Source organism: Dermochelys coriacea, chromosome 6, assembly GCF_009764565.3.
Source record: "Dermochelys coriacea isolate rDerCor1 chromosome 6, rDerCor1.pri.v4, whole genome shotgun sequence".
Taxonomy (NCBI): Eukaryota; Metazoa; Chordata; order Testudines; family Dermochelyidae; genus Dermochelys; species Dermochelys coriacea.
In genome coordinates this window covers 59,061,223-59,086,732 of record NC_050073.1, presented here as the reverse complement: position 1 = coordinate 59,086,732, position 25,510 = coordinate 59,061,223, and the positions used below count along the sequence as shown (strand labels likewise).

The 25,510-nt window shown below is 42.4% G+C and overlaps 1 protein-coding gene across 7 annotated transcripts in view; it reads right to left on the bottom strand.

Annotated features, from left to right (window-relative positions):
* RAD51B (RAD51 paralog B) overlaps positions 1 to 25,510 on the bottom strand; it is a 634,909-nt gene that overhangs the window by 164,849 nt on the left and 444,550 nt on the right. For 6 of the 7 annotated variants that reach the window (XM_043517414.1, XM_038405609.2, XM_043517415.1 and 3 more), the window contains one exon: positions 9,054 to 9,132. The exons of the other annotated variant lie outside the window; for it this stretch is intronic. In XM_043517414.1, the coding sequence (XP_043373349.1) occupies positions 9,054 to 9,132 (79 nt within the window). The remainder of the gene's footprint in view (positions 1 to 9,053; positions 9,133 to 25,510) is intronic. 7 annotated transcript variants of the gene reach the window in all.

The following is a 25,510-nucleotide window of genomic DNA, read 5'->3' as shown; positions in this document are numbered from 1 at the left end:
ATGAACTTTATCATATGAGAGGGTGTAAGGGATGGTTATATGTAATTCAGAAGGGATTCAAGTTGAGGGAACAGGGAAAGAAGCTATTCCAAGGCTGTTGCAGTCTCCTTTTGGGACCTGCCCCTGATCAGTCAGTTTTCCAGGTACTACTAGACATGGGATTCCCTGCCTCCTTAACTGCAATGCCACTACGGCTTGGCATTTTCTGAACACTCTCCGTGCCATGGAGCATCCAAAGAGCAGAATCCTATTGTGGCAATATTTGGGCTCCACTGTGAATCATAGGGATTTCTTATGGGTCACATGGATGGCTATATGGAAGTATGCATAAGTCAAGAGCTGTGAACCAGTCTTGAGTTTGGAGACATGGAAGGATGGAGGGAACTGTTACCATTCTGAACCAGAGATGGTATATGTATTTGTTGAGTCTCCTCAGATGTAGGATAGGACAAAGACCCTCTTTCTTCTTTGGAATGAGGAAATGCTGGGAATACCTCTTCCCCTGAACTTTGATGGAACCTCTCCTATAGCTCCTAGACAAAGCAAGAAGGCCACTTCTGTTTGCAACAGGCTCTTGTGCGAAGGGTGCTGGAAGAGGGGACAGGGAAGGAGGGCAGCAGAGGGCAACTAAAATTATTAGGGGGCTGGAGCACACGATTTATGAGGAGAGGCTGAGGGAACTGGGATTATTTAGTCTGCAGAAGAGAAGAATGAGGGGGGATTTGATAGCTGCTTTCAACTACCTGAAAGGGAGTTCCAAAGAGGATGGATCTAGACTGTTCTCAGTAGTACCAGATGATAGAACAAGGAGTAATGGTCTCAAGCTGCAGTGGGGGAGGTTTAGGTTGGATATTAGGAAAAACTTTTTCACTAGGAGGGTGGTGAAGCACTGGAATGGGTTACCTAGGGAGGAGGTGGAATCTCCTTCCTTAGAGGTTTTTAAGGTCAGGTTTGACAAAGCCCTGGCTGGGATGATTTAGTTGGGGATTAGGTCCTGCTTTGAGCAGGGGGTTGGACTAGATGACCTCCTGAGGTCCCTTCCAACCCTGATATTCTATGATTCTATGAAGGAGGGTGGGATGGCTACTGTTATTCAAAAAAAATTCTAGTCTTGCATACATGAGGCACATGTGCACCTACAGCATGAGCCGCACTGACACATATCTGATGAAGAACACATGATACAAAGGTTGCAGCAAAAGTTGACAGTTCCAAATCATTTGACATTTTTTTTAGTTTGCTGCAGAGTCAGACTGAAGTTCAGTGGTAGTATCTGAGGTCCTAGGACTGGAGTAAGCAGAAGATGCTGTAGGCTGGGACTGATGTGCATTGGCAGAGCTGTGAGAGTGGGAGGGCAATACTGGTATAAATATGGGCTGCTGAAGGTCAGGATTGAGATACACTGGTAGGATTGTGTGGAGCCCTCGGAGGCCTGACATAGCAAGTGGTGCACTGAAGCATAGGACGTAGGTATATTAGCAAAGATAAATGGGAGGGTCAGGACTGGGATAAACTGGGATGCTGAAGATCAGGAATGAAGTCCATTGTCAGAACAATGTGGGGCTGCATGATTGAATTAAGAGGGAGTACTCCAGGACAGGTTTGGAGTTGACAGCAGTCAGTCCCTCACTTTATGAGCACTTCATCCAGCTACACATTAAAAATACAAATCAGAACAAAAAATGGAATGGAGACACAGGCCTGATATATCCCTCTGTTTAATATGCATACTGTCCTCTTAAAGCTATTCTCCAGGAATTCTGCTCCACTACTTATACTTAATCCAAGTTTTCATGGGCTCTGCTGACCAATTCAAAGGGGTCTTGCAAGTTACTAGCTCTATATTTAGAAAATGTTATGGGAAATAATGGATCGCCCCTATAACATGGTTCCAAGGGGAAAGGTTAGAATTCTAAGGAAGAAGTCTAGAGGTGCTCATAGACATTTTGTATCTGAGAAGACAGTAAGGTGGTCATCACTGAGAAAGGACAGGAGAAGCACAAGGAAAGTCTGATAACATTAATGAAAAGTTTCCTTTTAAAAAAGCATCTTATTTTGCACCATGCGCTGAACGACAAAGAGAGGAACTCATACACTCTACTAGAGTCTACTCTATTAGACCAATACAAAAGCACCTTTCCTAGATATAGCTTTACATGTATGAACTAAAAAAACCCCACATTTAAGATCATTGGTAAATAGGCACAGACATATTATGTCGATCACTGAGGACACGTTTCCAAGGCAGTTTAAAATGTGCTTTTGGTGAATGTTCATTAATGATTCCCCAGCCAGTGAAGCATTACGTTTTAAATCTAAGCCATAATTTCAGTTTCTTTATTCCCTTTTCCCCAGAAGCCTCTGGGATTCTTCACCATGAAGTATCTCTAGATACTTAAGAATAAAGTATGAGTATTTGGCAGTAATGAAAAAGAGTACTGTGTAGCGTGTAGACAGGGGCTGTACAAGCTTCCGATACTGCCAAACATCTCAGTCCTGACTTGCAACAGCCCAGTTAGGCTAGTCCTGAACTCCCCACAACAGCTCTGTTAATGCACCTTCTCCCTTACAACTTTCCTTGCTATTTGAATCAGTCTCTCACAGCATGTTGAGATGAACAGGCATCCTGGTGTGCCCTATGTGCCATGGCTGAGTGGGTGGCCTTCTGGCAGGGGTGAAAGTAAGTCAAGTGACTTACTGGTACATTGGGGCCAGCTCTGGCCCCCAGAAGGGGAAGGGCCTAGGATGGAAGGGGTGGGGCTGAGGGGGTCAGAACCAGCCCCAGCTCACCCTGTAAGGTAAGTGCCATCCCTTTCTCCTTCTCCTTTCCCCCCTCCCCACCAGGGTAGCAGCAGCAGCCCAGGGCTCCCCTGCTTCTACTGCCGTGGTCCTTTAATTAGCCGCCGGAGCCCTGGGAAAGCGGCGGGGCTCCAGAGGCTATTTAAAGGACCGGGGAGGCAGAGGCAGCTGGAGCCCCGACCCTTTAAATAGCCCCTGGAGCCCCCACTACTTCAGGGCTCTGGGGGCTATTTAAAGGGCCTGCGGCTCCCCTGCTTCTACCGCCTCAGTCCTTTAAATAGCCCCTGGAGCCCTGGAGTAGTGGCGACGGGGATCTGGCGGCTATTTAAAGGGCTGGGGCAGTAGAAGCAGGGGAGCTCCGGACCCTTTAAATAGCTGCTGGAGCCCAGCAGCTGCTACCCCAGGGCTCCAGCAGTGGGGCTCTAGAGGCAATTTAAAGGGCCTGGGGCTCCAGCCACTGCTGAGAGCCCCAGACCCTTTAAATTTCCCCCTGGGAAAGCTGGGCTGCCCCAGTACGGTGCACTGGCTCTTGCCGGTATGCCGTACCAGGGCGTACTGGCTTACTTTCACCTCTGCCTTCTGGTGACTTCTTTAGGGAGCAGGGTAGTGGAGGAAGATGAAAACTGTTTTCAGTGCTAACACTTGATTCCCCAGATGCAAAAGCTGGAGGCACTGCGGTAGGAAAAACAATGGCTCTGAAATGCAATCAGAATCTAATTCCTTGCTTGTAGGCTCCTCCACATTTCTTTCTGATGCCCAATATTTCCATACTTTGCATATCCCCTGTATTTTATTTATCAGTGTCAACCATTGTTCCACCTGTGGAAAACTGCCACCCTGCACTCCCTCAGATCTGTTCAACCTGTACCCTAAATTCTCCCTCCCAAGAGAATCACACATCCCTTATCTCTACAAGCCAAAAGTCACCTGTCCCAGTAACTCATGACACACAACATACTTAACCTTCCACAACACCTGCTAAAAGGATGGGGGAGTGGAGTGGAGGGGGAAGTCAGGATGTTACAATCCCCTCAAGAATCAATCATCACTTCTACAATGCTCCGCACTCCTGTGGTCCCAGAAGTCAAAACCTGTCACATGGCAGTACAGGGAACCTTATCAGTGTATTCAGTATCTTCTTCAGGGAGTGAGGGGAATCAGTCTGCATGACCCCCAAACGCAGTAAAATTACAGCTTTTTAAAATTAAAGAATAAAACTTTAAGAATAGACTCAGTGATCTCATGTACACCTGAGCAACTCTGCAGTAACTCTAAATGGCTTTTTAATCTAGTGGACAAAGGCATAGCCAATGGCTGGAAATTGAAGCCAGACAAATTCAAATGAGAAATAAAACACAAGTGTTTAACAGTGAGTGTGATTCACTATTGGAATACGTGGCCCAGGGAAGTGGTGGATTCTCCATTTCTTGATGTCTTCAAATCAAGACTAGATGCTTTTCTAGAAGAGATGCTTTAGCCAAGCACAAGTTATTGGGCTCAATATGGGGGTTACTGAGTGAAATTCTATGGCTTGTTTTATCCAGGAGTCAGACTAGATCTAATGGTCCCTTCTGGCCTTACACTCTATGAATCTATAAAACCCCAAAGAAGTAATTTCTCATGCCAACTCCCATATCACTCACAAATATTATTGCTTTGTGTTTTGGTACCTCTTATAAAGAGTGAATTATTTCACTAAGCACTGGGGTAAATCACCTAGTACTAGGATTCAGTGAAAATCACTGTAGGTTTATCCTTTGGGGATGGGGAAGGAAGATGTTTGTGCAAATAGCCATTGTTCTGCCCAGTTATTCTTTTAAGTACTGTCCTCTCACTAACAGAGAGGATACTTGGTTGGGGTGGAAGGAGAGAGACAATTTCACAGGCAGCAGAATCTGTACTAAAGCTACCATGATAGAGAGTCCAACATATCTCTCAGAATGTTGCTTCTCAAATAATTATAGTCAGAGATGTATACAGTATACAACCTAAAACTGACATCCTCTGATTCAACTTATCTTCTTCCTGGTTGTGTACATGTGGCTGAGTCACATCTACCAACTTTACAGACATAAACAAATGTTTGTTCCATTTAGTGCCATTGAAACCCCACAACTATGGGAGAGTGAGCTGGAGTCTATTCTGACTCAGGCATCAGAAACAGAATTGTCAGGTAATCACTGACTGCAATAATACCAGAACTGGTGTGTGACTCTGAAAGAACTCAATTTTCTGATGCTAGGAGGAGTTTATGCCACTAACGGTTAGAAAAATAATCTTTTGACTTACATACTTAATCTAATAGATCTGGAATCACTGGAAGGGAATACATATAAATAAGGAATCTTGTGTCATTATTATTATTGTTATTTTTCTTTTTAAGTGAGTCATTTTCCTCACTTTAACTGCAATTTTATGTTGCATTTGGGCGGGGTGGGGGTGGAGGGCTGGTGGAGGGACTCAAGCAATACAGTTTGGATCCAGATTTCAAAAACTTCAACATTTTTGGGATGTTCAGATCCAGGTTTTTGGTTTGTCTGATAATTTAAGTAAAGGCTGTTTGATCTGCAGCTAGGACTGGATTTTGGAGTCACAGTTCAGACTCATGAGGAATTTACATTATATTATATCATAAAACGAATAGGGTTTTTCTGAGTCCCCTGTCCCCCCAATGCACACACACATCCACACCTACACACCATATTTTAAGTTGAGGATGAGGATGGCTGAAGACTGGCTTCCTTAGTTAAACCTCTGACTAGTCATCCTTGTTTTCCAATTGTCAAGTTGCATTTCTTTAGATTGAAAACAGGAATAAAAGGAGTGAATAACTGGATTCTTTTCAACCCTGAATGCTTCAAGTTTACAAAGGCAGCGAAGTTTCTCTCTGCAGTGACCTTGGGCAGCTTGGAGCTCTTCTCAAATGATATAAGAGGTGTGGTTTTTCCTTCATTAGAGTCTCTCTGAACAATTTTCTGTGCTTATACTGAGGCCATGAGATCCAAAGAGACCGGGCAAACAGAGCAGCGATTTACATCAACAAAGAGGATTTTGATGCACTCCTCCGAATGGGCAGCATTACCATGTTAATAGCCATTTGCTGTCAGCCCTCTTTTCCTAAGGACGCTGGAGACTTTTGCAAATGGAGAACAGTTCCGCTTTCCATTTTAATTGCAACAATAGCAGAAGAGATCCTTAAACTGCATCAAATAGCAGCCTGTGAAATCCCTAACTAGCTGCACCGCCTCTCCTGCTATTTATTGTCCTCTGGTCCATGGAACAAAGCGGGGGAAAGCTCCTTCTGCTTTTAGCCCATTTCACATATCCTAATCCCTCAGAAGTGGCAATGGGAATTGCTTGTGGAGCTGTTAAATCAAACTTTCACTTTGTCTTTTATTCCCCCCTCTTCCTTTATAATCAAGGAGTTTCCAGGTACATTTTCAATGTCAATTTGTTTATGGCCTCATGGTTAATAGACTAATGATGGGACCCCCCCAGTTAGAGGAAAGAATCCTGGGCATTTCATTTCAGACAGCTGCTGTTTCTCACCAGTTCCCACACTCATCCCCTTGTTCTCTTGTCAGATGCCCTGAATGTGCTCCCCCTCCTGACACCGACTGCCGTGCACAACAAAATCTAAATGGAAAAGCTACCTCTGCTATCAGCCTATGGGATAGATTCCATTTGTTAGCAGTAAGTTGCCTTTCAGCCAGCAGCACAGGTACCATCTCTCACCAGACATGCCTCAGCTAGCTGCCTGTCACCCATTACTCAGCATCAAGCCTCTCTTCAGAAAGAAGCACAGGTTCTACCTCTCCCATAGTTTCCAGGCACTTTTCAGGCACAAACCTGGTCTCCCCTTGTACTAGATACCCAGTTACCTCTTGGCTAGCAGGTTAAGTATCCTCCTATCTGACACTCAGCATTTCCAAATGTTTTGTTACACTCCTTCCTCTGTGTTTTGAGCAGTAACAAGCTCATTTTTGGTGCTCAGAACAGAATAAGTGAAACAACAATAATAATAGTAATTTGGGGGCTGAATGTAGAACACTCACTCACAGGAGTAACCCCATTCAAGTAAATGAGACTTACTTATCTGAGAAAGTGCTCACAATGTAAGTAAGTGTAAACAGGGCCTTACAATGGCTTAGACACCATTTCTCAATAACACTGAACTCATTAAAAAGAACCAAGAGGAACAGAGGTGGATTACATAAAAGCACAGACTCAGATTGAATCCTGTGACATCTAAGGTTCAGACACTGGCGTTTGGTCTCTGGTCAGGAGGTTAACTATTAAATGGAATAGACTGTGGCAAATTACTAGGGAAAACAGGACCTTGGTTTCCTCCCTATCTTTAATTAAAGTCAACTTTCCATAGCAATAAGAAAGGGAAAATAACAAACAAACAAGGATCTGAAATTATAACTGCCTGGTCAAAATCTAATATGTGGATAAAATAAATATGAGTTTCAAACTGCTTTTGAGATTGTAAAGAATGTAGACAAAGGATTTGTTTAGATTAATCTGGGTTTATCTTTTATCTCCTTTCAAAAAAAAAGTGACTTAACATTGTACACCTGGAGATAAAGGATAAAATGCAAAAAGCAACTACCATCTCCCTGCAACAATGCAGTCTAAAAGCCAGCTATAAGAGGCTCCTACTCCACCGTCATGGTAAATGACCAGGCCAATTTGTTTCTCTGAAAGGGCAGAATTCAATCAATGGGGAACCTGTACTCCTGGTTGAAGAAAATGGACTCAAACAAAAAAAAATATTCATCAGACAAACACTTCCATGTTCTGACAGAAGAGACCTTTGGGAAGGAATGATTTTCAGTGTTAGTGTCTGGGGATAGATACATCAGGAGATGGGTCCACTTTGCTAATTATGGTTAGAATGATCCTCCAGACTATGAAGAAGTTTGGGACAAACATAAAATAGCCCTTTCTTTTACTCTGGGCTGGGTCTAAAAATATCCATACCCACTCCTACCAGCCTACTCCACTTAAAGTAAAGAAAATTGTTCCTGACTTCTGTAGCCTGTTTATGTTACTGATACCAAATGAGGCAGATTAAGCTTTCAGCATAAGTAAGAATGCATTGGATATAGTATCCAACTGTTTAGAAAGCAACTAGTGGACCCCACAAACAAGCACACAACTGAGTCAAACAAACAAAAATGGATACATTGCATTGAAAATCATCTGAGTATCCTTTTTCTCTGACCATTGTATATTGCTATTATTATTTGTATTAACGTAAGTAGAACCTACGAGCCCCAGTCATGGACCAGGAAAACACAGTGCGAGGTTCTGTAAAAAGACCAAACAAAAAGATAGCCCCTTCTCCAAAAAGCTTACAATCTAAGTTGCCACAGATCCAAGCCTATCCTAACAGAATCCAGCCATAGATAAACACACCATTGAGTCTGGCAGTATGGCTTTTTGGTATGTAGTTAAATACAAGGCTTACAGTGTTTCATAGGATCAGCTAGACCAGTGATTTCCCAGCCACTGAAGACTGAGGAATTGTGAGACTGAGGTTTTTAAACAATATTTGCTCCATAGCAGGTCAGATCGCATACATCTGAATGGGAGGGGCAGGCACTGATAGGTCTACCTGAAGAATTTATTCTGGTAAATTGGATCAATTAGGAAAATGGGTGGAAACCAACCAAGACCAGTTCAGCAAAAAAATGGATTCAGTACGGTGAGTCCACTTTTTTCAACATATCAACAAATGAGTAGACCACTCCATATTATACAGAATCATAGGTGTATTTATGGCCAGATGGCCTTCACCTTAAGGTAATCACAAGAAGACATGTATAAGAAAGGAGAGTGATAATGATTTCCTGTGTTTTTATTGGTCTCAGTCTAATGGCTAAGAGGGGACAATATAATATTGCATATTTTTATCATATTTCAAGACATGTATGTTTCTCCAGGAGAAGTCTACCTACTGGAGAGATGCTACCAGAATAATCTGGTTTTACCTTGAATGAAAACTGGGGGCTTGATTAATTACTTAATGGCTCATTTGCTCTCAGATATATGGAAATACGCAGCAATACAATGCAGTATAATTCAAGACAGTACAACGAAAAGAGCAGCGGGATTGTGTTTGTCAGCCAGCTTGCTCTAATACATTATTTTAATTAGTTATCAAGGCCATCATTTTAAACAATCACAGTATTTCCTGCCTTCAGCCTACTTAAAACACCCATTGATAAAACAATTTGTGATCTTACCTTGAAGAACCAGACCAGAATTTTCAATGGTGTAGAAGAAAGCTGAGAATGGAGCAACGGGAGATTTAGCAACCAAGACCTGCAGAACAACAACAAAAAATCCCTAAAATGTATTGATTACAACTTAAGTTTGTGAATTAATCTTTGTAGATTTACTTTTCTGAAACTACTACCATAAGTTAAAGTTCAAGGTACAGTATGCTGCAGAGGGACTATAAAATGGCTATTGATTACATCTCTTCAGTTCTAAAATACCCGAGATTCTTCTGAAAAACAAGTACAGATCATGCTGGCATTTTAAAAGGATTTATGGGTCTTGCAAGAACTTCATGGAAGTGTGCAGTTCATGGAAACTGCACACTCCCCCCATTTCTCTATTTCTCACAAGTGTTTATTAACCCTGGTCAAATATCACGACCTTTCTTGCTGGTGCAGTCAGTTGTACCCAGAGGGCTTCAGCTGAGTGAAGGCTGGTGGCACCACCAGTGCCTGGCCTTCCTGGAGGGTTTTCTGAGTAAGAACTGGTTTAATCTCCACTGATGGCTCCACAGATAAACATCCTGACCACTCTCTATTCCATCCCAGTGGCACTCACCTTTAAGGCTGTGCTGCTCTGCTGTGTATTCCCTGATAGCAAGGCACTTGAATTTAGCCTAGTATTCGACTGTGAGAGTTCTAATCTGCAATCAGGTCTAGGATGCCCCAAAGCCCAGTCTTAGAGCTGCCTTAGCTCCATGACAGGTTTGACCACACACCACTGAAGAGGAGATAGGCTGTGCCATAGCTCTGATATCTAAGAGACAGGCTTATCATTAAGGTAGAAAGTTGTAGCCTAATGTACTAGTCACCAAAGCCTGATGTATCACTGGCTTTTTGTACCGCAGGTTGAGGATCACTGACTTACAACATACACTGAAAAAAGAGAGATCTCTGTCACCTCTTTGAAATGTGCCAAGCACTGCATGAAGGGTAATCAGCCCAAACCCTGAACCAATGATTCCTGCATGGATACTGCAGGAGAAGTTGACACTGACAGTTGTTGGTGAACACTTGAATGCTCACTGCTTTTCTTCCTCCCAAGAAAGGAAAGAAACTGGAAATCAGGTTACCAGCCTTTGGTTTTCAGAGCAGTGTTCCCAACCTCACAACTCAAAGGGCTCCATTTAACTAGGCTGCTGATCCAAAGCACCTGCTTTAAATGCAGCAATGTCATGTCCATGTGTCTATTATACCAGGTCTGACTACTTATGTATAAATTCCTTTTAGCAACAACTATAAGGCCCTCCTAGCAGCATGTTTTAGAGGCATTCTTCTTAGGGATTAAAGTCCTGAAGTAATGTGTCTTATAAAACTCCACATCTCTCTCTGCTCCAGGATGTGCAAAAAGCTCTGCCATTTCTCAATGCCTGTTAAATAATACAGCCAGGTGCAGAGTTATCCCTTGAAATCTGCATGTTTATTACAGTTCATACAGTAATGGCCTGATGCAAAGAGATACAGCTCCCATTGATTTCAACTGGAGTTGCGAGTGCTGAATACTTCTGAAAGTCAGGACCCAATTCAGCAAAACATACAAGCATGGATTTAACTTTAAATTAACTAAGTTGGGGATTGCTGGACAAGCCCTTTAGCTGGGATGTTTTTGCTAAAATGATCAGAAGTAAAATATTTAACCATTTTTATGACACCAGATTTCAAAGACAACATTCCATGGTAATGAGGGAAGTTCACCCCACTCAGAACTCTTATTTAACTTTGACTGCAAACTTGGGCAGACAAGACTGCATCATTTTACACTCATACATGTTTGAAAAGTTTCTTCACAAATGCAAGGGCTAGGAGTTTAACAATATCAGCAATGATGGCTTATATTCTGGAGCACAAATTGGCAGCAAGAGGTGGATTGTGTAGCTGAAGAATCATACGACACTTAACCTTCCAACAAGTGTTTGTCACAATTTGGAATGTGATTAAGACCAATTAGAGGTGGTATCACCACTTGTCCTGTAACCCCAAATATCTTAAAATGCTCTGCAGATGTAGCTTCATGTCTGGATGCTCCCAGCTAGCATACAAGTATGCACCAAGTGTCTGTGTGTTGAGCAACCCTGGTTCAATGCTCTGACCACAGCAGCCTGCCTACAACACAATAGCCCCACTCTTGTCTCCACCAGTCTTTGGTTATTACTTTTAGGGTGACCCCAACACACCCCCAGTCCTGAATTCTCCCAAAATCATCTGCCCGGAAGTGCTCAGCCCTCTCCTGGAATACCCAGAGAAGCAAATAAAGTTCATTGCTCCTCTAAAGAGATATAAGCACAGCTTATTACTTTAAGTGGAGTTAACAATCACTTCAGTTCAAACACAGCATTGGGTTGGTTTAGATTAAAAGTAAAACGATTTACTTAACAAAAAGAGATAGGTTTTCAGTGAGATCAAGTGCAAAAAATATAGACAAAATGGTTACAAGTAAATAAAAATAAAATATATTTTCTGGTGGCTAAGACTCAACAAACTACAGCCTTGGTTCAAGGTAGATTTCTTGCTAATCTTTTTACATCCAGTCGTGGCTGATTTTCTCTGAGTCAGGACTTTCAAAAGTACAAGGTGCTGGTTTCCCTAGTCTTCCTAAGTGAAAGATCTTTGCCTAAGCAGGTTTCTCACATATATTCAGTTCCTAGGGACTTCAACCCCTTTGGATGAAGGGCCCATCCTTCTGAGCTCGCAAGAGCTCTGGCCCCTTGTGTCTGTACTGTGATGGATGTCAAGATGGCTTCTTCTTGTATTCACTGTATTGTCCCCAGATTCAGGATGACCTCATACTATTCTTATCTTCTTGTGGACTTCCCACCCCTCTGCTGATTTGTATTTGTAAATTGGGCTTCCATTTTTTCTGGTCCCACTTTCCTTAATTTCACTGGAGACAGATAGATAGCTGCCTTCCCTCCTGTCTGGGGGGAAAACCTGTTTCCGTCTTTGTTTGGTCACAGACTTTAAAGCATAATATTAGTGAGTATCCATAATTCCTCACATAGTGTTAATACATACATTTCACAATGAAATTAATCACCAATGTGTCACCAGTTTGCGTACGATACCTTACATGACCCATTTTAGATATAGATTATGACAACAGTGAGTTGGGGTACACTAGGCTGGTCAGACCATCTGAAACTCACTGCTCTGTACCAGGGAATCCCTTGCCATTTGGCATTGGGGTGCTCTTAGGGTCATAGTGTTGAATGGCACAGTAAAAGCCAAGGAGATCTATAGAGTAGCTATGCTCTATTTGTCTTATAGGTCAGCACACAGATCATATTCAGATTTCTTGTGACCCAGTCTCATATTATTCTGATAAAGGCAGCAAAAAAAACCCCTCCTGATACCTGGTCTTTAAACCTAACCAGTATGATTCACATTTTCTCCACTCCAAATCTAGATTCAATCTTATGGTCTTCAGAATTTATATATAATGTTTGTTGGCCCAGCAATTTACCTTCACTAGTAAAGTACGAAATAAAGGCGGACACACAAATACAGCATGTATGGCCAAAGAACATCAGGTCAGTCACCAGCATCAATGTTTTGCTTGAGCTGTGTGAAGTCAGCAAAGCCATCTCAGGATGCAATGTAACCTTTGTGACCTGCTCCATGCAGGAACACCGCAATGCAAGCACTTTCCCCTCCTGCACATTAATTATTGTTCTTATTGTAACAAGCTGCTCGACAAAGAAGTGTGTTAGAGATCGTATCTGTGATTCATCATGACAGTATCAGAATTCCCTTTCCTGTACTCCCCCTGCCCCCCCCCCCCATCTTTCACTTGGATGTTCCAGCTCTTCTCATTTGAATGTGGGGAGGGAGAGAAGCCATAGAATTTTAAAAAAAAAGGTGCCACCATATTTGTCCTTACCATTCTTGTTGCATACTACTATAGTCTGAAAACTGTGTTCATTCTTATTCATCTGGAGTCAAACTGAGACAAAAAACAGTAGTGATGCTCTACTACAGTCTCCCCCAGAACTGCAGGATGTTTCTGTTAAACAGATCTACAGATAAATAGTTTACAAATTTGACATTTAAGGTCAAATTATCAGTACTCTGTGCAAAATAGGGGGCACAATTGCTAATCTATATTTGCATGCACATTAATTGCATGCACAAATGGATAGACATCCAAATGATCATTTGTGCATTCAGTTACCATAGTTTTATGCACAGTCTTGGTATGTGCATACATAAGTGTAAATCTGCATATGTGTGCACACTTTCACAGGTATACCACAAGTCTCCTTTGAAAAAATTGCCATAAATTATCATTTGGGTTCAGAGTTAACATTCCATTCAGAAGAATGGGGGCATTCATGCCAGGCAAAGCTTTTGTTTAATTTTACATTTCTGCAGATTCAGAAAGACAGCCTTGCACAGTCTTATTTTAAAGGTTATCTTCCCAACCAGAAAGGCTAGATATTCGTTTTTTTCAAATGAAATCTTAAATTTTACATGAACATAGTTTTGCAAAGTGTTCCTGATTGATATGCATATATGTACCTATTCAAACACCAGATTAGGAGAACAGAGGACAGGAATACAGAATAGCACCCAGGACTATCCCTGAGTTTGAGGCAGTACACAGCATTCCATGTCCCTGAAGGGAGGTGGGGAGTACAACCCTCCCAGCCCATCTCATACACACAGCGCCCAATGGACTGGGACCACCCAAACCAGCAACCTCCTTGATATCCCTCATGTGATTAAGGATTTGCAGGATGATGGAGTAAAAGGAGGAAGAGGGAAGCTTGCTGTTTTCCAGAAGTTAATTTATGGGTAAATGGCTCTCATTACCACCTTGCTCAGGAATACTTGTAGCTAGCGCCAGTTTCTCTCACTGGAGGTAGAATGTTCAGGTGGCCAGCTGAAGGGCTGTGGCCAACTAGATAAGGTTTCCAGTACAACAAAGGTTCAGGAACATTTGAGCGGACAGATCTAATGGAGAAAATGTGCCTTAGAAATGCCCAGGTAATGTTAACTATAGATGTTACTCCTGCTTTAGTCATTCCCACCCCAAATTTGAGGGGTTTTGTAATCTGAACCGGAATTGAAATCCACATTCTGCATATGATGTCTAACTTTATAACAGGCTAAAACAAAATCAAACAGCCCCAAACTCAGAGTTCAAAATCCATCTCTGACATTTGCACCCCTCTCTTATATAAAGGAGAGCTTTTCCCAGCCATTTGTTTGGTTTCATGGAGAAAAACTACGACACAAACCCTCTAATCCTCTGTAGGTGTACATGTCTTCAGTCCTGACACCCCGCAGCACTATTTAAGCACTGGTGTCCTGTTGGGCATGGTGAAAGGGTAGTGTCCTGTTGGTTGGTGACGTATAATACTAATTGAGGTGATTCAGTGAGAAGAAACTTCAGTGTAGGAAGTTACACAACAGTATTTCTGAAAAGGATGCAAAAGCAATGACATGAGTTTAGATACACAAACTTCTTAGTCTATTTAATCAATACACCAAGGATGAAAACTTGTCCCCATAGAAGTCAATGGCCATTGACTTCACTGCAGCCAAGGTTTCACCTCAAGAGTATACATTTTAAGGTGGGTGGAGTGGCCCATAAAAACATAAGCTGGTTATTCATTATACAATAGTCACTCTTGAAAGCAAATGGTAGAGTTGGATGATAGAAGAAGTTGGAAACAAAGTCATGCCAAAGCCCTGACGTGGCAAGAACCGTCAAATCTTTTTTCAGTTTATTTTCATTTCAGTGTCACAGATTTACTCTAGACAGCTTGTAATGATTATTATTTACTAACAAGGTGTGATAGGTGCTATACAAGCCACAGAAGAAAATATGGTTCCTGCCATGAGGAGATTACAAAGATACAGAGATACCATGTAGGAGCTCAAATATTGCATTGATGACTATGGCTAGTAACTAGATAGATATGCTTAGATTAGATAAAATAAGAAGAAGATAGACAGCACAATCCCCACAAACAAGATGCTGGGAGACCTAATGACAACAAGAGAAAAAAGGTGTCTTAACGGAGTTTTGTTTAATTCGTGAAAGCATTCTTTTTAACACAGGTTACTGTTTGTGAGCTTTGCGGAAGAAGTGAATTGTAGAAATCAGTGGTGTAACTGCAGAACTACATAAATCCATGACAATATCAAGGAATATGGTGAATAGACAGTGAACTGAATGGACACGTCAATACAATCAAATTTGATACCAGAGCCCAAGTGCTGCCAGAAAACAAAGAAAATCAGGAATAAATCTGCTACCAAAGGTAAAATTATCAAAATACAGTGGAGTTAAATCACCAATAGTTGGGAAAACAAGTCTGGAGTCTGTGAGATTATTTTGATTGTAGCTATGGAACCTCAGCCTGTAAAAGGGACTAAAGTTTGTGAAGAAATAAGATTTCACAATGGAAGTCTAAAGATATTAATGAAATCACAAACTAGGAGAATTTGGTGAAGTATTTGATTAAAATAGTTGCCTTAAGTATAATACTTCTTTTCTGTTCAAACCATGATGAAACCCCAGTATTCTCCTCCCCCCCGTTCCCTGGCACATTGAGAAATTGAATTCTAAAGAAGGTAAAACACTTGAAGCCTAGATTCTCAGCAGTGGCTAAGGAACACTAGTTGTGGCTGCAGCTGCAGACAGAATGGATACAAAAATGGTTTTAAGCCTACTTTTGCATTAATCAATCCTGGAGTTGTCCGGGCACCAGGCCAGTCTATAGCATAAATTAGAACAGTCTGAAGGCTCCTCTAATTTATGTCAGCTACCAAAGTCTCCAAGCAGTCATTACAGCAATTGGGATTGACGATGTCCAGAGATATCTACTCCTGCCCCCTTTTATCTAACCATACTTGCTGTGCTGGTACCCTGAAAGGGAGGAGTGGTGTAGGAGGTGCTTTTGTTACTCTATTCCACTGTAGGATCACTCTACACTGGGACTATCCTCCAGTGGCTGGCTAAGATGGCTCAGGGCAGCTTAACAAAAAAAGAAACAGTGAAGCAACTGACTCAATAAATTCAATAGCACTATTAGAAAAACAAAACAAGTCCCCAAAAATATGCCTAGATCCCAAGGAACTGAACAAAGCTACAAAGGGAGAGCATTTTCAGCTCCCAAATGTGAAAGAAGTAAGTAGCAGACTGAGTGGAATTAAACCCTTCAGTGTTTTGGACGTATCCAGTGGATTTTGGGAAACACCCGTGGATGATGACAGTTCTAGGTATACCACATGCATCATACCACACAGCAGATATTGTTTCCAAGAGCCACCTTTTAGTATCAACAAGTATTTCGTATTCAACAAGATGGCAGTATGGAGATCCCACTGGTACTCACATCCTGGTTTAGGGCCAAACCAGAGAAGAATGTGAAATTTGTTCAAAGAAAGTTCTGACCGTGGCAGGAAAAAAAGTTGAAAAATGTAATAAAAGAAAATGCCATACAGCAACACTGGAGCTAGAATATTTGAATAATTTATTAACCAAAACCAGATAATGCTAGAGACTCCTTTGAAAATTCTAGGACGTCAAAATTAATAAGAACGACAGAGATTCCTAAGAATGGTCATGTGCTTTTCCAAATTCCTGCCACAAATGTTCATAGAAACTACCCCACCAAAAGAGTTCCAAAAAGTTGTAGGCCCAATTTTTTAAAAGGTATTTAGGCCTTGCTCTGCTCCCTGCTGCAATGCCTAACTGACTTAGGAGTCTAAGGGCTTGTCTACATGGTGTGGCAATGTGCATTATAGAGGTGTGATTTCTAATGCAGACAAATGCATTGAGCATTAATTGGTCCATGTAGACCCTGTTGGTGCATATGTGGACCAACATGTTAGTGTGCTTTAGAAATCACACACTCATAGGGTGTTGCTCAACTTGAAAGTCAATGGGATTTAGACTCCTAAGTGCCTGAACCATTTCTGAAAATGAGATTTAAGTTCATAAGTCAGTTGGGTGTTGCAACACTGAGTCAAGCAATGCTTAAATTCCTTTAAAAATTTGGGCCTGTATAGTTACAGAAAGTGAGATACCCTCAAACACTGCAAAAGCTAAAGGAACTTTTAATGCAAGTTCCTGTTTTGCATTATTTTGGCCAGACAAATCAGTTACGTTGAGAGTTGATGCCTCACAAAACAGACCCTTCTAGTCTTTTGTCTTCCAGACAACTAAACCTGTCAATACTTGCTGTACAATATTACAGCTTGGAAACCAAAAACTGACTTTGTCAATAGCATTTTATTCCTTTGCATGTCTTCTTGAATAACATATCAGTATTAATGCACTGGCCCAGTAGATGTCATAGAATAACAGGGTTTTGACAGCACTTGCTTTTTTTTTTTCTAAAGAGCTGGGGTAAATATTATTGTAGCACATTCCAGTTGAAGGACAGAGAGCTTCATGTTAGGCTTCCCCGCAGGTTGCTTTTAACCTACCCACCCTCCTCCCCCTTTATGCTAAGTTTTCTTAGTTGTTTTTATTTCCTTGAAAAGAAATACTTTGTCCTTTTGATCAGGAACAGATTCTCTTTTTTCTTTTCTGGTGGATTTACCCCATCTCATCTTTTGTTGTCAGTGACTGAGGGGTAATAGGAAGGAAGGGGGAATACCCAAGTGACACATACACATACATACACAAAGGATTTTTAATTAATAACAAAACTATGGCTATGACTATTCCAGCATGTATTTTGGAGGTTGTATGTCTAAAATGCATGGATAAACCACCAAATGTAGTAGATTTCCAAAATGAGTCTATCTCCCAGCTCTGCAGTTATTTCTTCTGAAATGACCTCAGAAAAATCAGTCTGTTTTGTTAGCCAGGAATTCCCAACAGAACTCTCAACTGCATTACTGACAACTACATTTGCCTGGAAGAGCATAGCTGAGAACTGAGAAGGAAACCCATTGAACTGGCAATGTCATTCAACAGGGAAGTGATTATCTTTGAAGGTTCAATTAGATTCATGTACTAATAAAACCAGTGCTAAGCAAAACAAATCTTTCCTCTGATTGTGCCAAATGTCTGGGACAGACAATTCTCATGCCAGAATTTCGCTTAGAGTAGCTTTAGAAGAGTTGTTTTTTCAGCTGCTTCAGAGCCTAGTAAAAGAATGAGGAAAACAACCAAGTTGATTTTGCATCAAATAACTCAACAGACATCATTTTTTTTCTTTCTTGCTGCTTGAATCTTCTGTCCCTTGTTGGGGTTCACCTGCTCTTTTAATGTCAATGTGTAGGGACTTGATACATTCTAGAAATGCAAATCCTGAGGATGGAATGAAACAATTAAAGCAGCAGTTGTTATTTTGGGGGTGGTCTGTATTTTTCTCATGATCATGACAGCTTCAATTCTTAACCCTAGCTGCTTTGTGCTGCCCCAGCGCAATCGGAAAGGTATCTTACATGAGCAACCAAGAATTCCCCCTGAGAGAGGGGAATCCTAGAATGGCATAGAGGCAGCACAGACAGCTCTATGCCATCTACTTCCCATTCTCCTCCACACAGGGAGCATGTTTAAGGAGGGTGTGGGACTGTTTCCAAGGTAGGAGAAGGCACAGTGCACTGTGTGCTGCCAGATCTTTACCCAGCACCAGAGTCCCTGTGGGTCTTAGAGCACAAATACTTGGATTCTCCGCTCAGCAGACCTAGTGGGTGTTCAGGAGGGGGTACTTGGTAGGATCTGTGACACCTCCACTGTGTTATCTTTTCCACGTAGCCTCCCTGAGGGTCCTGGAAGCTTCCACAGCTAAGGGGACTCCTTGGTAAATTACTGTAATGGTGCCACTCTGTCAGGGAGCTGGTGACCAGAATCCAGTGCAGAGGCACAGGGCCCTTGCCTAGGTGGTCCTAATCTCCAGCAGATCCCCTAGAATGTACAAGTTTGGGGAGAAGGCCCTCCAGCCTTTTCTGCAGAGAGGCAGCAAACATCACTCCCCAGATGGGATGATGTGGGAGGATCACAAGAGGGGATGCTCACAGAGATTTTTTGCCCCACAATCTTTTCCTGCATTTTTTCTGCTTGAAGGTATGATGTGGACCTATGAATAAAGAATGAAACAGCATGGTATACTGAACTAATCATAGAACCGTAGGGTGGATAAGTCCTTAGTCCTTATAATTACAAAGATCTCAAATGTGACTTTAAGATACAGCCCTGCACTGTGAAGTACGGAGGCACATCACCCTACAAGGAGCTCTGACATTAATTCTGCCTCCCTGGGTCTCTCAATGTGTATGGGGAGTGTTATTGCTGATATGCCCCTGAAGGGACTGCAAGATCCTTCCATCCTCCGCAGTCTGACAACTCAACATCATCATAGCTTGTCACTCCAAAACCTAAGCCAAGACCTGATACTGTCACTTATCTCAAACAGTTCCTTGGGAGAATAGCATGTTGACAGGGGAACCATGTCAGGTAGTTTTCTAGTGTTTGCCTAGGCACATTTGGGGTCACTCCTCAGCTTCCACTTCGTCTTATTGTCACTAGTCTTTGCCACCCCAGCTGTCACTTGATTTAGATTATGCCATTTTTTTCATTTGAAGTCAGTGCCTGGGGAGAGTTGTTTTGAAGGAACCAAGTTCTTCAAGTTCATCTGCATTACCTGCCATTTTATTACTTTGTAGCCTTCCACAGTGGTAAGCCTCTTAGGTAATGGAATGTGTCCATACAGTGGGTGTCTTGGATCACGTGCCTGTTTTTTGTCTCTGCTTTTTACTGAAGATATCCCACGTCACTGATGGTGGTGCAATCCCCGTGAGGCTGTATAGCAATAAGGTGGGAGTCAGTTTTAAAGACCCTTTGATAATTCTGCAGGATTGATCGAGTTCAGTATCAATTTTGTGTGCCTGGCTCGAGCATGGCTTCACCGGGACACAGTTCCCCACAGCTGAGTAACAGAGGGCAAGACTGGTTCTTCAAAGTGTTTTGGGGTCAGCTCTCCATTTTGTGTTGGCCAATTTCTGGAGTACACAATTCCTGGAGTTCACTTTTTTTTTTCAGCTTCTTGATATGCTCTTTGAATGTCAGTTTTTGGTCCAATATGACCCCAAAGTACAACCTGTTCATAATGCTAAAGGATTGTAGCATCCTACAATATCTGGAGTTTTTGCTTGTCTGCTGGCGTTTCAGGTGAAAGGTACACATTTGTGTCTTGTTATGGTTGGCATTCAGGAACGATGTGTGATAGTATTTTTCAAGTACACTCAGAATCAGTTAAAATGTGCTCAGTGTCCTTAAATCTTTCATAAATGAATCTTTGGGGAATTCTGGTTGGTCATTTGTGTAGACATTAAACAGCCAGTGAGATAGCACTGAACCTTGGGACCATCCATTCTGCTGACTATGCCATCGACTTTTCTGACCATCCATACCTACAAGGAAACTTCAATTCTTGAGCAGGGAAGAGACCAGCATACTGTTTCTCAAAATTCTTGCCAATTTCAGAAGAAGTGCACAATGGTTCATAGTGTTGTAAGCAGCTAATCGATCAACAAACACAGCCTTTGTAATTTTACAGGTTTCGAAGCCATCTTCAGTGTATGGAGTTAGGTTTACATCTTGGCCAAAGCATGAATGTCCTGGGTGGAAACTGGATTGGTTATCAGTCAGCTGCCCTTCCATTACTGGCACTATTCTGCCCATTATCATCCGCTTATATAGCTTGTAAGTTGAGCAGACTGAGTATACAGGGTGGTAGCTCTTTGCAGAGATAGGAGCTTTTTGAGTAGTGCAAACACTTTGGCCTGTCTCTTCAGCTTAGGTATCTGCATTGTCTCCTTGCAAGAGTTAAAGAAGTCAAGCAGCCACTTCTGTACTCTCATCCCAAAGTGTAGTAATAGTTGATACCATTGACTTTCCACCTGCCTTTCCACATTTCAGCATTGTCATGGCTCTTGTCACCTCCTCAATGTTGAGCTGCTCACTTTAAATTCTGCTCTCTCTAAAGAGTGAGAAAAGTTGCTGCTAGACTTGTTTCATGGGTTGGTTTACCATTTAGGATAATTGGTACACAGCATGGTTGGGAGAGACTATAGTGATGAGCTATGGTTTTTGTTGATCAGGATTCAGTTTGAAAATGGTGATCCACACTTTTTTTTTGCATTATGGCACAGATTTGTTGTTTCTATCAGCTCCCTCCAGAGATGGTATCACTCCTTCCCAATCTCTTTAATACGCATTTCCCTGAGCCCAGTGGTTTCTTCAAAAAAGGGATCCAGGTCAAACAGTTCTGAATATCTCTCATGTTGTTGGCTTGTCAGTTCTGAAAGCCCAGCTATATAGAGTGTACAGCATCCCCTAAGGATGAGCTTTGGGGCAGTTTTCCACACTCAGAAGACAAATTCTCCATTGTGCTTGTTTGTCGGAGTAATATTATAAATGGATCCATCCAATTAAAAGGTAAACTCTTCTCAGTCAGCCCTTCTGAAGTTGAATCTCAGCAAGTACTTTGTTTCCCTAGGTTGTAGTGCAGCCTCTATTGTCACTTGCACTGGTCAATTCTGCAATCTTGGGATTGCTATCACAACTGCCCCCCTCTGAAATTGCCTACATTTTCCGAGGATATAAAGGCTAGGTCAGAACTGTACACCTTGTTCCATTGTGCGCTTTGGAAGGTACATGTTTCCTTGAAGCTGTAGAGCAAGATCAAGTTGTTTGTTCCTGCCCACTTCTCAACTTCTTCCACATTGTTGGGGTCTCCCCAGATGGTGGTGTGACTGACGTCGCCTATGACAAGATATAGTTTTTCTGGCAGTGGAAATTTGGTTGGCCATTCAAACTGTTCACCTGGTATTCTGCAAACAGAAACTGCTACTATTTGATTAAGTTCAACCATGATAAGTTCTATTGTACCATGGTGTTTCGCAGCAGCAGTTTCCACCAGTCTTTTGTCACATAAAAGTATTGTGCTGCCATAGATGTTGCTTTTGAAATTCACAGCAATATGCATACCAGGGATGCTTGGTGCTGTTGTCTCTCTATGTGTCTCTTGCAAGCACATAACGTCTGCTTTCATGTCAACCTTCTCTGCAGAAAATCTCTCCACATAAAAACTGATGATTTTATGTGCTGATTTTGGCTGAAAGGGTCTGTTTATATTGACAGCTATGTCTTCTATTGCAGTCTCAGGGTGTATTGTCAGATTTGGTCCCTCCCATGGTTAGTTGCCGTGAGAGATTAACAGGGGTCACGATATGAATGTCTCTGACATGACCCCCTAGGGCAAGGTAGCGAGACATGACCCCACATCCTCTAGGATGTCTTGAGCATCATGGAGCACACAGAGTGGGGATGACAGGACTTCAGTTGTGCCCTACTGTTCTGAAGGGGCATGGGCTCCTGGAATATCTTCCCCCACCTTGTGCACCCATGAAGCATCACGGCACAATCTAGCCTAAAATGATTCCCTAAAAAAATGTCATGTCTAATTTGTCCCGGCACTTCAATGGAGAAATTGGGTTTCATTAAGACCAGGTTAATGGGCCAATAAAATTCTTTATAGGGCAGTTTAAATGCATCATATCTCCCCTTCCCCCACAAGAAAAGCCTTCCAGCAGAAACTGTTTAGAAATGGGTTTCCTTTCTACTTTTTTTATAGAACAGTGCAATGGCTGCTTGAAGTATTTTATGAGAAGTGGGCCATAAATTCAATCTAATTATGGTAGACAGTACATGAGCAATATTTGTGCTATGTGTATATCCTACGCAAGTCCATTAGCACAAGGATAGAAAGCTGGCTAGATCATGGGGCTCAACCGGTAATGATCAATGGCTCCATGTCTAGTTGGCAGCTGGTATCAAGCAGAGTACCTCAAGGGTCAGTCCTGGGGCTGGTTTTGTTCAATATCTTCATTAATGATCTGGAGGATGGTGTGTATTGCACCCTCAGCAAGCTTGCAGATGACACTAAACTGGGAGGAGTGGTAAAAAAGCTGGAGGGTAGGGACAGAATACTGAGGGACCTAGACAAATTAGAGAATTGGGCCAAAAGAAATCTGATGAGGTTCAACAAGGATAAGTGCAGAGTCCTGCACTTAGGATGGAAGAATCCCATGCACTGCTACAGACTAGGGACCGAGGGGCTAGGCAGCAGTTCTGGGTTACAGTGGACGAGAAGCTGGATATGAGTCAACAGTGTGCCCTTGTTGCCAAGAAGGCTAATGGCATTTTTGGGCTGTATAAATAGGAGCATTGCCAGCAGATCCCCAACTAAATCATCCCAGCCAGGGCTTTGTCAAGCTTGACATTAAAAACCTCTAAGGAAGGAGATTCCACCACCTTCCTAGGTAACCCATTCCAGTGTTTCACCACCCTCCTAGTGAAAAAGTTGTTCCTAATATCTAACCTAAACCTCCCCCACTGCATCTTGAGACCATTACTCCTTGTTCTATCATCTGGTACCACTGAGAACAGTCTAGATCCATCCTCTTTGGAACCCCCTTTCAGCCACTTGGTCCCTAGTCTGTAGCAGTGCATGGGATTCTTCCTTCCTAAGTGCAGGACTCTGCACTTGTCCTTGTTGAACCTCATCAGATTTCTTTTGGCCCAATCCTCTAATTTGTCTGGGTCCTTCTGTAACCTATCCCTACCCTTCAGCGTATCTACCACTCCTTCCAGTTTAAAGAAAAGGAGTACTTGTGGCACCTTAGAGACTAACAAATTTATTAGAGCATAAGCTTTCGTGAGCTACAGCTCACTTCATCGGATGCATTTGGTGGAAAAGCTTATGCTCTAATAAATTTGTTAGTCTCTAAGGTGCCACAAGTACTCCTTTTCTTTTTGCGAATACAGACTAACACGGCTGCTACTCTGAATCCTCCCAGTTTAGTGTCATCTGCAAACTTGCTGAGGGTGCAATCCTCCAGATCATTAATAAAGATATTGAACAAAACTGGCCCCAGGTCCAACCCTTGGGGCACTCTGCTTGATACCGGCTGCCAACTAGACAGGGAGCCATTGATCAGTACCCGTTGAGCCTAACGTTTGGGCAGGGGGCTCCTGACCTGACTCAGAAGCTAATTAAGGGAGCATTCCATCCTTAACAGTCTGAGTTTAATATCCCTGTTCTTCCTTGCCCTGGATTTGAGAGCCAGGCAGAAGTTGCACTTCTGGGAGACATGGGACTCCCCCAAGCAATGGACACTCTTAGAGCAGGATTGGCACCATTTAAGACTGGTGAGCCAGGAATGCCCTGCCAGGAGAATAAGGCTCCCAAAGGGAAGGGAGAGGAACAAAACAATACTCTCTCTAATTATACCTAGCTAACTACCTAACCAACCAACCCACTAACTATAACTGTCAAGAACAACTAACTAATCCTAAACAAACTACTATAGGAAAACTGTATACAAGAAAGCCGATATGCTCAAGACAGACATGCTAAGGCTCCATCTCAGACCGAAGCGATTGAGAAAGAACTGAGGCGGTTCACCTTTGCAATCTTATGTAGCCTCGGTGTCCAGGATGAGGAGGGATAGGGAACATGCATGGGCTGAATAGACACTGCTAATGGAAATTGTCCAATCAAGGGATTAAGAGGCACATGCACACTTGGAAATGGAGCACCCGTAGGGCCACTATTTGAAAAAGAATGTATATACTCTATCACACAAAAAAACCCCTGTGGCCTGGTCTACACTTAAAACTTAGGTTGACATAGCTATAGTGCTCAGTGGTGTGAACAATCCACAACCCTAAACGCTGTGGCTGTGCTGACCTAACCTCTGGTGTAGAAGTAACTAGGTTGATGGAAGAATGCTTCCACTGACCTACCTACTGTTGCTCAAGGAAGTGGAGTTCCTACAGTGACTGAAAACCCCCTTCCATCTCTGTAGGATGCATCTTCACTACAGGGTTATACCAGCATAGCTACGGTGCCATAGCTATGCCACAATAGTTCTTGTAGTGTACACACAGCTTAAGTTGAAAGACTATTATTAAGGTAGCAAAGTCATGCATTCAGAAGTTAGGAAATGTCAGAATTAAGGTTTCCTTTATAGTGTCAAGTATCAGGGGGTAGCTGTGTTAGTCTGTATCCACAAAAGAACAAGGAGTCCAATGGCACCTTAAAGACTAACAGATTTATTTGGGCATTATTGTGTCCAAATAAATCTGTTAGTCTTTAAGGTGCCACCAGACTCCTTGTTGGTTTCCTGTATAATGTCCCTCCACCCCCAACTCTTTTTGCTGTGTCTTTGACCAGCCATTTTCAGTTCCCCTCCCCTGTCTCCTCACCAGAGCTGTCTGTCCCCAACTCCCGCTTTCTCCAGTCATCCCCGTATCTACATTCCTCATCCCCAATGGCTTCCAGTCCTAGTTTCCCTCAATTCAGTGTCCCCTTGACTTGGCACCTTGTCCCAGTCAACGTTAACCAGCAATTCCAGCTCTCCCTTTGCACCCTGGCTCTTCATCAGATCTG